Source organism: Lepidochelys olivacea (assembly GCF_965140295.1).
Source record: "Lepidochelys olivacea isolate rLepOli2 genome assembly, chromosome: 7".
NCBI lineage: Eukaryota > Metazoa > Chordata > Testudines > Cheloniidae > Lepidochelys > Lepidochelys olivacea.
This window is the reverse complement of record NC_140417.1, coordinates 23,621,373-23,636,635: the sequence shown is the minus strand read 5'-3', so window position 1 is coordinate 23,636,635 and position 15,263 is coordinate 23,621,373. Positions and strand designations below refer to the sequence as shown.

The following is a 15,263-nucleotide window of genomic DNA, read 5'->3' as shown; positions in this document are numbered from 1 at the left end:
TGGGCTATGTTCTACTCATTTCTGTACACCAGATTTTGCATGTGCACCTGACAGCACACATTCTGTGCACATAAAACCCTCTGTGCATTCAAATTGGGTGCCTACTTTCATATGCACAGTCACAAGCCTTTACTGCTTTGGTCAAGCACAAGTTACTGGGATCAATAAAGGGGTAACTGGATGAAATGTAATGGCCTGTGATATAGAAGAGGTTAGAACAGATGATCTAATGGTAACTTCTGGCCTCAAAAATCTATGCCTATATGCCATGCTGGGGGAGGGGGGCGGGGGAAGAGGCCAGGGCTGAAAATTTGCCCTGAGGGTGTTTGCAGAATTCACCCTAATGGGGAATAAGAGGGGGGCTTGATTATCCTTAAAACATAGTTGTGACAGGTTCCCCCCAGAGTGCCACTTGGAACTGGGGTACCACTGAGCCCTCTGACCCACCAGCCTGGGCTCCCTCTTACACTGTGCTGCTGTGACAAGCTGAAAAGCCCTTCAAGCCTGCACTTTCACCAGCATTCCCACAGGTAGGGACACACCTAGCTGTAGTTACATGCAGGCTCTCTAACCACCAGCCTCCCAGCCTAGGACCCCAGAGCAGTACTTTCCTGCCCTGATTAAATCTGGCCAGTATATAGGTTTAATACCCGGTCAGCCTCTCCCTCAATGTGAAGAGGACCATGCACACTTGTAGTAACCAAGCTGAGATTTTCCCCAGACACCTTGGTCAAACACACACTGGTTTGGATTAAAACATAAAATAAGTTTATTAACTACAAAAGGGTAGATTCTAAGAGATTATAAGAGATAGCAAACAGATCAAACCAGATTACCTAGTAAATAAACAAAACCGCAAACTGAGCTTAACATACTAGATAGGTAGGAGATAAATTAGTAAATTCTCACCCTGGTGATAAACAGGCTGGTAGATTCTTAAGGCACAAGCTGCCTTTGCTTCGCAGCTTGGGTTTCCCAGATTTTCATACACAGGCTAGAAATCCCTTTAGCCTGGGACCATCATATCCCCCCAGTTCAGTCTTTGTTCCTCAGGGTTTTCCAGGTGTGGTGTTGTACGGGGAGTGATGTACCATCATGGTATCATTGCTCCCTTTTATATCTTTTCCCCACTTGCTGGAAAGCTCTTTTCCTGTGACCTGGGTCAAACAGTTCCCACTATGTAGTGCTATCTCTGAGAGGTTTCTATTGTACACAGTTCCTGGGCTAATCCTTGTGCTTTTGTGCATTTCTTCAATAAGCCACTAACATTGTTTGGCCTTTTTGCTGTTGTACCTGAAAGGCTGCCTGTGGGTGTTATCAACTTCACATGTTTCAGTAATACATACATAGCCAAACTTCGTAACTTCACATACGACGATAGCACATACAATCCAATGAGCTATTAATGTCTAACAGATCAAGACTTTTAGAATGAGACCTGACAAGGCATACTTTGTGCAAAACATAACCTAATTACAGAATAGTGGTGAATAAAGGGGTGCCAGGGTGTCACAGTGGCATTGTCAGTTTATGGGAATCCCATTTCTCTCTATGCATGACACAAACAGAATACGAAATATAGTAGACACCAGGAACCCACCCCGCCCATCCACTCTCCCACCAACTAGTCAATGTTTGGTGCCACTGAGTGTTATAATGGAGTTTCTGCACAGCTGCTGCTATGTCTAGACTTGTGAGGCTTTGTGGGCCTGTTATTTAAATTGAGAGGAAGGAGGGTTATGGCACTGGACTGGGACTCGAGATACCGAGTTCCATTCCCAGCTCTGCCACATACTTCCTCCCCGTGTGACCTGGAGAAAGTCACTGAACCCCTCTGTGCCACACTTCCTCAACCGTAGAACAGGGACAGTACAACTTCTTTTGTCCATCTTATCTATTCCGTTTGTAAGCTCTTCAGGGCAGGGACTACATGTATGTACACTGCCTACGTGTGCGTACACAGGGATCCAGATCTCAGCTGGGGCTGCTAAGCACAACATTCCCCAAATAATTAATAATAAAGTTCTGGCAATTCCAAACACTGATCCACAACTGCTCACTGGTTTTCGTTGCAGGTTGGGATGTTATTCTTCACTGCAGACTGTGAACGTGGGGGAGGGAGGAGATTCCCTATAATTCAAAAAAACTGCATAAAAGACAGTTTGAGTCCTTGTGGTTGTATATTTCCTTTAATTAGTTTATGCACAGTGCATTTGCATGGAGGATGCACAGCATGTGGACGGACTTAATTAGGAGAACAATGCATTCCTTTTAAGATAATGACTTGAGGATTAGGAAAACTATTATTCCAGATCCATCCATGGGTCATTTGAGGTTCAGTATCCGATGAACTTTTAAAATACATTAAGGTCAGCAGTTTGGATACAGTTAGTAAGTCACTTGATTTTACTCTTGCTTAAATAAGTAATTATAAATAGTGACTGCATCTGTCAACCAAATTACAAAACAGCTTGGGTCATGATAGCATCAGAGAGAGACAGAGAAATATGCTACCACACAAATATGCAAAGAGACAGACCTGCCAAATTGATCTACTGGACCGGCCAGCAGACGTGACATTTATTTGAACTTGCACCTGCACTTTCACAAGTATGTCACCTGCTGCTGTGGTGACCAGGGAGGAGAGAGATCACTTGGTCCTGTCCCCTCCACTGGGCTTTCATCTCAGATGTGCAACTTCTCCTTTGTAGAGATGTCCAGTCCCATGGTACTGAAAGAGAATTAGATAAGCCATTAGGAGGCTGTTTGATTGTCTACGTGAAATGAGAGTTGATGGCTCGCAAGTCCATTTCCTAGTGAACAGGTGCCCTCTTTCCAAGGTACAAGTGCTAACCAACAGCCTTGTTAGCAGACTCAGTAGAGAGGACAAGGAATGAATGGGCACAACCTTACCCCTCCTTCCATCAGGTGAGCAACCTAGGTCAATGCTGAGTCACAATGGGAGGTGACAGAGCTCACCCTGCTGCTGCCCATGCTGTACCTGTTCTTGGGATGGGCAGAGGACTTCAGGCCCTGGGGCTGTGGTGGCTAAAAGAACACTGGGATCACAATTGGGCTTGTAAGGTCAAACACTAATCCAGACATGGAGTAACTACAAATGACAGCAGTACCCAAACCTGCGTAAAACAGTAAATGGTGCAAAATACATCATTAAAATAAAACCAGTGAAGCAAATGCTGCAATAACCATCCAGACAGGCAAGATGGAGGCCACTCTGAAACCCTCCCCCCAGCTTTACCACTATAGGTTTCTGTGGATGTCAGATGAAAGCAATTTTCCATTGTCTCCCACTTAATATCACTCTGCTCTCATGGGCATGGGAGATCTTGTTTATAGAGGAACTCAGACTGCTCCCATTTCTCAGCATGCCCCAGCCAGGGAAAGAGGCCCCTGGTATAATGACCATCTTTACAAGGACTGAATTTCCCAGCCTGCCTTGAGCTACAGCTTAACTAGCAGTAGTCTGGGAGCAAGTCCTGTCCCAAGCTCCAAGTAACAGTTTCCCCACCACAGGTGAGCTCCATGTGTGGAGTGACTCTTCTCCCTCAAACTCCCAGAGGAGCTGGATGTGAAGGCCACATCCAAAGATGACAGGTGGGAAATTCAGGATACTTTTGTTGCTTGCAGCACACGGTGACTACAGCAGCTCTTCAAGTCTTGACCACAGTGAGGAGCGTTGACCCTTCAGATGATATGAGAAGAGGGGAGATAAGCCCCATCCTGGGTCTTAAAAGCAGAGCTGTTGACAAGCAGCACCACATTTGCCAGAGATCACCCTCTCCCTGTCAGCGAGGGCCTCCCAGTCAGCTCTCAGCAGCATAAACCTTCGCTTTAAAAGGAGAGAACCAATTTGGAAGGAGGACGAGGTTGGCTCTTTTGACAGCTTTAAATGGATCCTGTTTAACAAACATGGTATTGCTTCTCTTCACTTGCCCTAGAATGATAAGGAAGTTTTCTATTCAAATGCAATGAGTGTGAATTAAGCAGGGTGTTTCAGAAACACGGACAACAAAGGCTTGGTGAAACCATCACATACAATATTACTGTTAAAGTTGAGTAAAGAGCAGTTTTGGAGGAAGGCAGACAGGGCTGCTTCCTCACATACCTCCCATTAAAAGCCTTTGGCTTGGGGCAGCCATCTGTTCACATGCACAAAAATCTGCATTTCACATGCAGGAAAAGAATAGGAGAGAGAAGAAACTTCAAAGCAGTGTTCCCTGGTTTTAGGCAACTCTGCCCAAATCGTCCAACTAAGTGAAAGGAAATGACATCAGCACTGACTGAACTTCATGTTGGCAGCAAGGAAGTGTTACACAGGTGAAAGGAAGGGGCTTTGGCTGGACCTAGAGGGTTCATAGGTTTGATGGAAGGGGAGAGAATACTCACATCCGTGGATTTAGGCTCCATTGGAGCCACTGTGATAAGAAGCACTGGCTTTTAGATGAGATACAGAACCCCATCCACCTGCAGCTGATGAAAGGCAGCATGGTAATTTTTGCATGAGCCAGAGCATCAGCCCAGGTTTCTCTGTATGGCCGAATTCTGACTTGAGTAGTTATCAGCTAACATCCTAAGTTCCCCCTGTTGTTTTAGTTGGAGATGCTGTCCCCTGTTTCAATCCAATGAATGAGCAATAATGCTTGTGCAAAACGGCTGCCCCACTCTGGCCCTCAAGTGGCTACATTTCAGCAATGGGTAAATGAACTCCGTATATGGTGTATTATAGACTCATCTATATAGGTTCTCATACAGACTCATCACTGTAGCACTCCCCTCTTAGAAAGGAAGGGGGAGTAACATGGGGTCTTCTCCAACCCACAGGAGTGGCAACAAGGCCTCCTAACCCTCAGGGGCAGCAGAGGTCCCCTGTAATCCCAAGAGAGGCAGGGATGGCAGCGCATGGCTTCTCTTTACTTACCCCAGCAGCCAGTGTTGATGGTGGGGGATGCTCACTTCACTCTTCAACTCTGGTCACACAAAGACCCTGGTAGTATTGGTGTCCCTGGGACCCCACAGAGCAGTTGGCCCCTAGAGGAGTTCATAGTTAACACCCTATGGAAGTTCCTAGAGGAGTTCACATATCTCAGAGCAATTGTTTCGGGTTCTCTGTAGACTCAGGCAGACAGTGCACCAATTACGCCCAGTTCTCATACACTTGTGAAAGGATGCCATGAGATCAACTAGTAAGCACGAGTGGGTAGGGCCTCTGTCTTATGACTCATCTAAAAATGGCACTTCCACTAACATAGCACCAAAACGCCATAAGTGGGCTATCAGACAGTGTAAAGTGTGTGACCTACTGAACACTCCCTCATGCAACACCTGGTCCCAGCACTGCTTAATTTACAAGATCCAATAATCTCACAGCCTGAGATAGGACAAGATGCAGAGATAACAGGCTAGCAGTCTGCACAGTATATTAATGTGTGTGTCTCGTTACTACTGGGGAACATCTGACAACATCATGCCAATTTTCTGCAAATTGCAAAACTGGTCCATGGACAAACGTGGGTTTGGGAATAACCAGGGACTGGTGAAGAGAGGTAGTTTGGTTGTGCCATCCATCACTTCTACTACCAGGAGCTGCAGCTTTGATTATTAACTGGGCCAGTCAGCTAGCTATTTAAATGATTCCCAAAAGTCATTAAGAGCCCAATCAGATATGCAGAGCCTGACTAGCATAGGAATGCAGAGAGGGAATTATTTGCATAAACTATACTTTAGAGGAAAAACTCTATATATTTCATGTTTCAGGCTACGAGGGTACCTGGATTTAATGGAGTATTTCAACAAGCAGAGCCTGAGCAATGCTAGGCAGCACATTAAACATGGAATGGAGTAAAAAACAAAATGCCAAACAAGTCAATACAGGGAGGAGGAAAAACACAGCCATCCCATAGCTGTCAGACTGCAGTTGGGTTCTCAGCAAGTGAATCCCATCTCAGCAGCCAGACTCCCTACTGAAGAAGTGTAGCCAAGAGACTTACTTTACATACCATAGTAATCTCCTGTCCTTATTCATAGCTTGCAAAGATGAGCTAATGAAACAAGTAAAGATGTGGATACACACAACTGTCAGAATGTGTCTGCACCCAGTAAGGCACATGGCAAGCTCTGCTCACAAACACATAGCCCTTGGATACACAACCATGCATATACTTTGAACACAAACATCTGCTTTAGCTCATAAAGCATGAGAAACAGAACTCTCAACTTTCTGCTCTAAAATCACTGACTCGTCCCTTAGTTATCATGAGTAAGACATCATATTATCTCTTTTGTACACTGCAACTATTGGAGGGCAAGAACACTAGAGAGTTAAGCAGGTCTGAGTCCATTCAGTAGAGGGCAGTGCTGTGTGCACATACCCCAAAATGGTACATCATGACAGATCTGTCTTATTGGTGCATTTGTGGCAGTCACAGAGGGGTCTTGACTTGATGCCTTCCATGCAGTACTCCAGCTGTCTCATGAACAATACCATGTAAGATCCTGAGTCCTGGTATGGAATTTGACCCCACAACTACAGTTGTCTACCATCATGCAGGTTAGGTCATGGTGGATCAGGGGGTGGGATTATTTGAGGGGTCTCACCCAAGAATCTAACTCCCCCCAACCCCTCTGCAGGTTTAAGTAGACCTGCAACAACTGAATTCTGACAAACTGTAAATCCCTCCCCAATACCCACAACCAGGAGCGCTGGAACAATTTGTACGGTGGGGGTGCAGACAGCTATTGCACCAAACTGTAAACTCTGTATATGATGGAAACCACTTCTAGCCAGGGGTGCTGCCGTATCCCCAGCACCTCTAGTTCCAGCACCTATGCCCACAACTCAACCATGGTTTCCCCAAAAGTGGGCCAGGATTCACGACAACTAGAAATCTGAGCTTAATAACAGAATATGAAGGCAGGTGGACGTGATCTCTCGTCATGCTTCGTGGAGATCTACACAGGACCTGCTGGGTTCAGAGGTGAGAGCTATCAATTCTGTCACACTGACTTTATGGCCTTATGGTTAAGACAGATGACTAGGAGCCCTCCTAACCTGACTAGGAACCAGTAGCCAAGGTACCTTGGGGCTAGTCACTGAAGCTTTTTATGCCTCAGTTTCCCTGTCTGTAAAATGTGGAGAACGTATAAGTGATCTATTCCATATGGGGGATGAGATTAGCTCGCTCATGTTTGTAAAGCACATGGAGATCCTCAGAGGGAAGGTGGTATAAGGAGGGCAAAGTACTATTATTACTGAAAACTCAGCTCCTCCTGGGAAGTTATTTAATTAAAACAATAATGCCACTGGGCAAGTGTCTAATGAGCCAGCTCTATACAGTATGTTTATATTCTTTTAAAAAGAACGATGCTTAAACTAGTGGCAAAATACCCCTCCTTTCTGCTAGCCCGGCCCTCTGTGCAACCACGCATCAGGCTGCACAGTAGTTTGCTGACAAATTGGTTCATGTTATAAAGACAATAAAGGCATCAAGTTACTTTGCACTCCTTCCCCCTGGAAGCAGCGAAGCTCTTGCAAAGAGCGATTGCAGGGTTGGGGGGGGGGGTGTGTGGAAAGACAAGCCCCAGAGACCTATCAGCCAAGGCACGGATGGCTCCAGCCCCCGCTTCCTGGCAAGTTCAAATTGCTGCACTGACCTCATCGCTATGCTCTCGTCAGTTTTTTTATGGCAGGTGTCTATGGTGAGACCCCCCGTGGGTCCTGCAAAGTGTTGTCTTCCTCTACCTAGAACTTTATCACCACACTGTGCTGCCAGGCACCATGAGAGAGAGGCACTGAAATGTACCCATGGTTCTTCATGGTCTGACGTTCAAAGTGTAACAAATGGAGATGAAGGCACCCTCAGAAACCCATGTGCATAGGGTAGATAGGAAAGAAGGAGCCAGTGAGTGGCCTTTACTACAGAGGGGCTCAGACTGCAAACTCTGGATCAGACCTTGATTTCTAAGACCCCAGCATTAGTGAGTGTTTGGATCTGGGTTTTGGCTCCATAAAAATGGAGACCACTCACAAAACTCAAATCTAGACCTACCATTAGCTCTTATTTCCATTCTACTCTGCTCAAGTTTTTGTCGTGTGTCCACCACTGAAATATCTGAGCAACTCCCAATAGTTAAACGCCATTCAAGGTGACTTACGTCAGTCAAATTTCCTCTCCACTCCACCCCACGGGGGAAATGAGGTACGTGAGATTGTGTTTGTTCCTGAGGTGACAACAGACTATTAGCTGCTGTGTAGGAAAGCGAGGTCAATGGCGTGGGATTGACTTTTAAACCTGAGGGTGGAGAGCTCTGTGATTGTTCTGAGCTCCAATACAAGTAAATGACAAAGCCTCAAGAGAGTCCCATGTCCTGCCCACAAAGCTCCATCTTGGAAGCAGGCAGTCTCATTGTTCCCAGGTAACAGAGCTAACACAGGCAGTTGAGGTTGTGGAGTGCAAGACAGCTCTATAGACATGCTGAACCCAAACCACTGGGGCCTTAAAAATAAGTATAGAAACCTTAAATCTGACTCAGTATTCAAAAAGGAGACAGAGGAGTGAGCAGAGAACAGCAGTGATGTGCTCTTAGTAACTTGTGTTACTGACGGGGCACTGCTGCATTCTTTCCGAGGTGTGTGCAGTCAAGCCAAAGCCTCTCCCTCACACTAATCGAGGCTGGAGGTAATGAAAGTGTGTGTGACTGAGGTCATACTGTCACTGGATATGATGGGCCACAGTCGCCATACTTGCTGTCAGTGGCAGACTGATTGCTTTGTAGCTGATGGCTGGGTGAGCATCCTTTTCCAAAGAGAGTCCAGAAGGATTCCTAGACTGACTGCAGGCTAACCTGACAACTATGGGCACATACGTCCTGGATTGATGGAGATTTCAGCAGCATGGCAAGTCCTTCAAACTCTTTCCCCTCTACCTAAAACACAAAACCTCCATCTTGCTTGGATCTTACTTCAGCCAAAACTCTTTCATTCCTGAGCTGGTTTCAGCCAGACACTGTCATAGCTGGGTGACAGTGGTGTTTATGCTGGATATGTAGAATAAACTGAGTGCTGTCTACATATTTTTGGCCTTTGAGCCCATGGGTTGCGCATTTTCCCCTACCAGTTGCATGCAGATATTGAACAACACAGGAGAGAAAACTGAACCCTCTAGAACGCCAAAGGTGAGAGCAGAAGAAAAGTTCCTCATCGCAACCTTCTGGGAATGGCCCCAGAGGAAGGATTAAACCCATTTCCCTTTACCCCTGCCACATCTCTTAAGCCAGACACTGGAACTGATGATGCAGTGCATGCATAGAGGACCAGCACTGACATTCAAGCTCATCATCACCATTTCTGAATGCATGGAGGTGTGAGGACGTTACAGGAGGGCTTTTGGTTTGGCCCACTTGCACAACTCAGACCTAGATGATGGTGCAGGCTTTGACCATCCCCCGTGTTTGGGGAGTTTTGAATCTGGGGTTTGGTTTCAGCCTCTCCTCATTAAAGGACTACGGATTTCAGACACGTGTCTGCTGGTTCAACACACCGAAAAGCACTGTGGGCCTTCTTGCTTCAAGTGCCACAAGTTTGGATCCTAAAAGAGACTTGCTTAAGACTGATGCCCCTGAGCTTCCTAACTGCCCGTTTCCAAGGTGGTCAACAGTGACTCTGCGCACACCAACCCCTAGGCACAAATACTAAGGTTTGACCCAGCAAAGCACTTAACCATGTGCTTGATGTCAGTGGTGCTACTCATGTGCTTTGCTGGATTGTGGCATTTGTGGGCAACAGCTGTTTGGGAGTTTGCAACTGTCCCTTGCCTGTTCCTCTGGGGATAAAGGGGGGGTAATTCCTTCCCAGGAGGTGACTCCAGAAACCTAGGGGTAGAAGAATAATCAAGAGAGAAAATATTTCCTCCCAAAGCAGTTATCAATCATTACATGATCATTCATAAATAATATATTCGGAGCAGGTCAGATTTTAATATACTGGATCCAAACAGCATTTTTAAAGCCCCTCCAGCCCCTGTGAGCTTCAACAAGCCCAGCAAAGCTCTTTAGTGATCGTAACAAATGTGTCAGGCTCTACCCTGCTATTGACTCACTTTCGGAAACATAAGTTAAGCTTTAAATCTATATTTTATATATAATCAAGCAGCCAAATCAGCCTTTTGATATAGAACCCAAAATAGCCGCCATGTCTTTATCTTGGAAAGCAGCAGGGCCAACAAAGCGACCGCCAGGGAAATGACAGTTCTTCTTTATTATCCTCCCTGATAGGGGAGATGAGGAGATGGGCGCTATCAAAATTTCTGGGCCTTTTTGATAAAAAATAATTTAAGAGAGAGCTCTGCAGGAAGTGCAGGAAGGTTACAGATTGAGCAATCGCCCCTTGAACCCCTCCTTAAAAGGTGCACTGGAGACAGCATCTGAAAACAGAGCACATGTGCCAGTCGTGCACGTGCAATACTAAAGGGACCCTATCGGGTTAAATATCACATGAAAAATTCCCTTCCCCTGGTGACTAACAATATCTCAGACCATTAGAACTGAAAGGGGTTGCTTTTGTCTGTATAAGTCCACGTGTAAGATCTCTGGAGGTGCAAATGTGTCTAACTATAAATGCAAAGCAAAAGTAAAGGCACGGTCTTCTGAGCCATCCGGAGTTTTGGTTCAGCCCATTATAGAGTTTGGGATCCAGATCTGAGCTTCTCCAAAATACAGAGAGGTTTAATTTTGGGGTTGCGGCTTGGCTCCATCTTATAGCCAGCTACAGAAATAAAGAAAACGATATCAAAACTAATTAAAGGTAAAATGGATTTATGTTTAACTTTCACCATTTAGCCTGGTATGAATGCCCCACGAATCAATGCGTTTTTCTCTGGTATGAATATCCCACAAATCAACAAGAGACAGGAAATTTAAAGTTGAGGCTGGCACCTCCATCCATAATTCACGCTGTCATGGAGCGAGAATGGGAGGAAAAGACCCAAAGGGCACATTCTAAGTATTTGGAAAAATTGGGGCAGAAAGGGTGATGCTAAAATTTTTGCCATAGTCTCTGGTCACCTTATCCCACATGGACTCTGGCAATGTTACAGACCAACACCTCACTATGCTCACTCTCAATGGACTTTACACTAGCTCCTAGCTCTCTCTTTATGCCAGAGTCCTGGAAACCAGATCAGCAGGAAGACAAAGGTTTTTATGTTTATCTGCTGCTTCTTATGTCAGTCTCCCATTACTGCAAGTTGCTTCCAAGCCATATGGTTGTCACTTTGGAAACTTTTTACCTTAAAGGTCTGATCTCAACGTCACACTCAGTCACTGGGTACCAGAAACAATGTCATAAGACTGTCATGTCCCCATCTCTGTATCACAATGTCATGATGAGAGCACATGAGAGAAGCTAGTTGGGGGTGACCTAATTAATTATCACAAGGTTTCATTCAGAAAAGCCCTGTTACACTGACTGCAAGGAGTTTAACCTGGTTTCTCCACTTAAGTTAACTCATAAAAATGTAACAGCTTCACCGCCATGCCTGCCCCAAGCAATTCCCCAAACTTTATATTCAGAAAGAACAGGGTTTGTTTGGTTGTTTTTTTAAAACATGTCTCTTGGTTCTGTCTGGGAGTTGAAGAGGAAATATCATGCAGAAGGATAATCTGGCTGAGTGGAAATAGCTAAACCACTTGCATAATAGACTGTTCTGCTGAGATTTCTCCAATTTGGATAAATTCCAAAAGAGATAAAGCCCTGGTCAGTATGAGAGTAGGAAGCTGAAGACTGAGGCCAACATTTTTCTACTTCAGTTTTTGGGTCCCCAACTCTCATTTTCAGAGGGCAGGTATAATATAGCAATTTTTTTTTTTTTTGGAAATCAGTCCTCTTTACGATGTCTCAATTAGGGCCCACAAAAATCACAGCCTAGAGAGAGAGCACTTACAGAACACATTTGATCATAACTCCTATTTCCATAGCCCTGCTATTTCAGCAGCAGCAGCAGCTGTACCCCTGCACAGCTCAGCCAGTGCACCTCAGTCCTGACTCCACAGCACATTCTATTCTTCCAGCCCCCAGATTCTCCCTCGCTGTACCAACACTATTCCAGGCCACGAAGAGTCATGAAAAAAAGGCCACCAGTTGTCTTGACTGGTGCCCTGGTTTTGTGATGTGCCCAGCAGGGACTATTAGCATATGAGACCGTGAAACTCACTTCAGCAGAGATTAAACAAAAATAAAGATTTTGACCCACGGGCCATGCCTCCTGACCATGAAAACAGAGGTCATCAGAAGAAAAGAAACTAGAACTAAAGGACACCTATTTGGTCTTGTTCACCCCTGTCCATTACAGGATTGTCCTGCACAGTGCTTCACCCAAATCAGTCTATAATAGTATTTGTGCACCAGGCACATCACCACATTTTGTCCATCATTTACCCCTCCAGTGTGCATTGTTAAAAGTCACAAAGGCTGGTTAATTAGCCCCTCATGTCTCTCTTCGTAACCCATTGCCTGTCTGGTAGCAAGCAAGGCCAACTACACACACGCGCACGTCCTCCCCTCTGCAAAAATAACAGAGAGGTTCCTCCTATGCAATTATAGCTGGGCGCCCCCGAATTCTGATCTCGAGCATTTAATGCTCTCTCTCTAGGGTCTACACAATCCTGCTCTAATTTTGCCAGAGGCCTTTGTATCAAAGGCCAGAGCTGTGTGAAAGGTGATTTAGCAGAGATGGAGTTGGTGATTATTTTCAAAGGAACTGCTGCGGCCCCACCACGAGGGACACTGCAGCGCCTAGATAGGGGGCCCTTATCATAGTTTCTATTCTCAGATAAGATTATGTTTCCTTTTTTCATCCTCCTTCCTGAATCTTCTTGATAATAATTGGGGGCCGGTTTAATCAAGAAGGTTGAAATAACCAAAAGGGTTACGAAGGTGATGGTGGGGTGGACAAGGAAGGGGGCCAGAAAAATGGGGAAGGGTTGTGGGGGGGCGAAGGTTTCTGGTCTGGAAAGTTGGGTCAGAGTAACTAAAACAGAAATCAAGCTAGCAGAAACAGGGTTATTTTGATGGGAACAGCTGTTAAACTGCAACCAAACAAAAAGCACATGCAGCCAATGTTCTTGTGGTCAATCGTCAACAACAAAAACAAAGCAAATTGTTCACATGCCTGGGCCGCGGCCTAACCAAATTAGAGCAAAAACTGGACAAGGATAAGGTGACATTCCACCTCACAACAATGGGCTAGCCCTTTTGTGAACCTGTCCTTTATTTTATTTTTTTAAACAAAAATCATTTCTATGAGATAAGCAATATCAAATTAGGTGAGGGGGTGGATTTGGTGGCAGGGAGTCAGGGAGACTCCATTATGGGTTTAGTTGATTTGGATAAGACATCAAACTAAGAAGAAACGGGAGGTGAATGATGATCTCTCTGCCTCTCACACAGAGGCAGGCCTGAACTGGGAAGCTCAGATCTGGGAACATGGGAGCAGTGGATTCAGCTTGGTGCTTCAGTTGAGCCGTTCATTAATGCTCACTACATGTATAATTTCTATGTGGCCATGTTATACCACCATGGCCTGCAATCGCCTCAGCTTTCATAGACTAATCAGGATCAAGCGTGATCAGTATTTGGATGGGAAACTCTCAAAGAAAACCCAGTCTTGGCTATGCCACAGGCAGTACTCTTTCCTCAGAGCCAGCAATGCACCAGTGCCTCAAACATTGTGTTAGAGAATGCTGGGCTTTTTGTTGCGGGGGAACCAGATTTCAGACAGGATGTAAATCCAAGGTCTTGGTCATCTGTTGTCATTAAAGATCTCATTACGTCTCTCTCAAGAGCAGGGGTGCTAATCCCAAGAACCTAGTCAAATTCAGCCTTGTGTAAGCAAGAGTCCACCTCTCTACAATTACCTCATGGGCCTCACTTCCCCTCAGACCACCTCACTGTGTCGGGCCGCTGTTGCTAACACTCCCATATGCCACCCCAGAGCTGGCTGCACGAGTGATCTCTATATATCCCAGGCCATTGTACAGCATTTTGGGATCCTTTCTGCTGAAAGGCACCACGTAAATCCAATCTTTAGAACAATACGGAAATCTCACTGGGGTGCCCTTCTCCAGCAATGGTTTGTAAAACAGGGGGATGAAACCCTGCTCACCCCAAGCTTCTCCTTCACTGCTCTGGCCTAGGCCCAGGGCAGCTCTCTGGCCTGTGGCAGCCCCCACTGAAATTTAGCATAGAGGATTATGGGGGCTAGAACTGAGGCCTGTACTTCCATGGCCAAAAAACAGCACACACTGGGAATCCTCAACCTCATTACTGGGGAGGGCGGGGGATCAGCTCACTCACAGGGGCAACACAGTGTGAGTGCATTGTCTGCGAGAGTCCCCAGACCAAGGAAGGTTGCTGCCTAAATCACAAGTAAACCCTCACCTCTCTTCTACAGTATGTGCTCAAAAGAAAAGGCTTGTGACATGAGTGGGCTGGAGCTGAGGGTGGACTGTGAATGTTTGTCAGGCTACTTTTGGCCACTGTTGCTCAAGTCCTCATTTTCTGCTTAGCCTCTCAAGATCGAGCCAGACCAGTGAAATGGTGACCCACCTCCTTCACAGAGAGAGAGTCCACACAGAGCCACCAGAGAAGAACTCGTGCCCTCCAAGGCACCAGCGCGTGGAGTTCAAAGCCAGGCCTGTCTGACTGGAAGGCAGTGGACGGCAGCTTAGCACAGAGCTCTTGGTAATAAAGTCTATTTGAAGACTCTCAGTGAAAAGTGTGTTCCTAATAAAGGATAACATTTCATGGTCATTATGCGATACACTTAACTTTAAAAGGAACAAAAATGCTGAGAAAGTCATTTTCTGAAAAGGGCTCTCGGATTTCATTACTGTGGGTCAAGAGCCTGGGGAGAAGAATTAAAGAAAAACACGAACTTGTGCACAAATTAATTAAAGATATTTCCACTAATAAATTGTCCCTGTATCCCAAGGCAGAGCCTTCAGTTTGCAAAATGTGGTAATATTCAAGTTGTGGTTTTCTCCACCAGGCGAACAGTTCAGCAACATTTAAAATCAAATGAACACAGCCTTGTGATTCAGGGTTTGGGGGTTTACTTCCTCCCTTCTTCAGCCCATAGAAAATTTCTGGTATTTGAACATATTTCTAAGAAAGAAAGACAAATGCCCTGTTAACCCCTGAGAGAATGAAACTGTTATGAACTTTTCTTCCCCTCCCCCCCTCCAAGCCT

General features: G+C 45.6%; 1 protein-coding gene across 1 annotated transcript in view; it reads right to left on the bottom strand.

The window, feature by feature from the left end:
- Positions 1–792: 792 nt before the first annotated feature.
- EEFSEC (eukaryotic elongation factor, selenocysteine-tRNA specific) overlaps positions 793–15,263 on the bottom strand; it is a 223,077-nt gene continuing 208,606 nt past the window's right edge. The window contains exon 7 of the mRNA XM_084635512.1: positions 793–2,731. Within this exon, the coding sequence (XP_084491638.1) occupies positions 2,616–2,731 (116 nt within the window). The 3' untranslated portion in view covers positions 793–2,615. The remainder of the gene's footprint in view (positions 2,732–15,263) is intronic.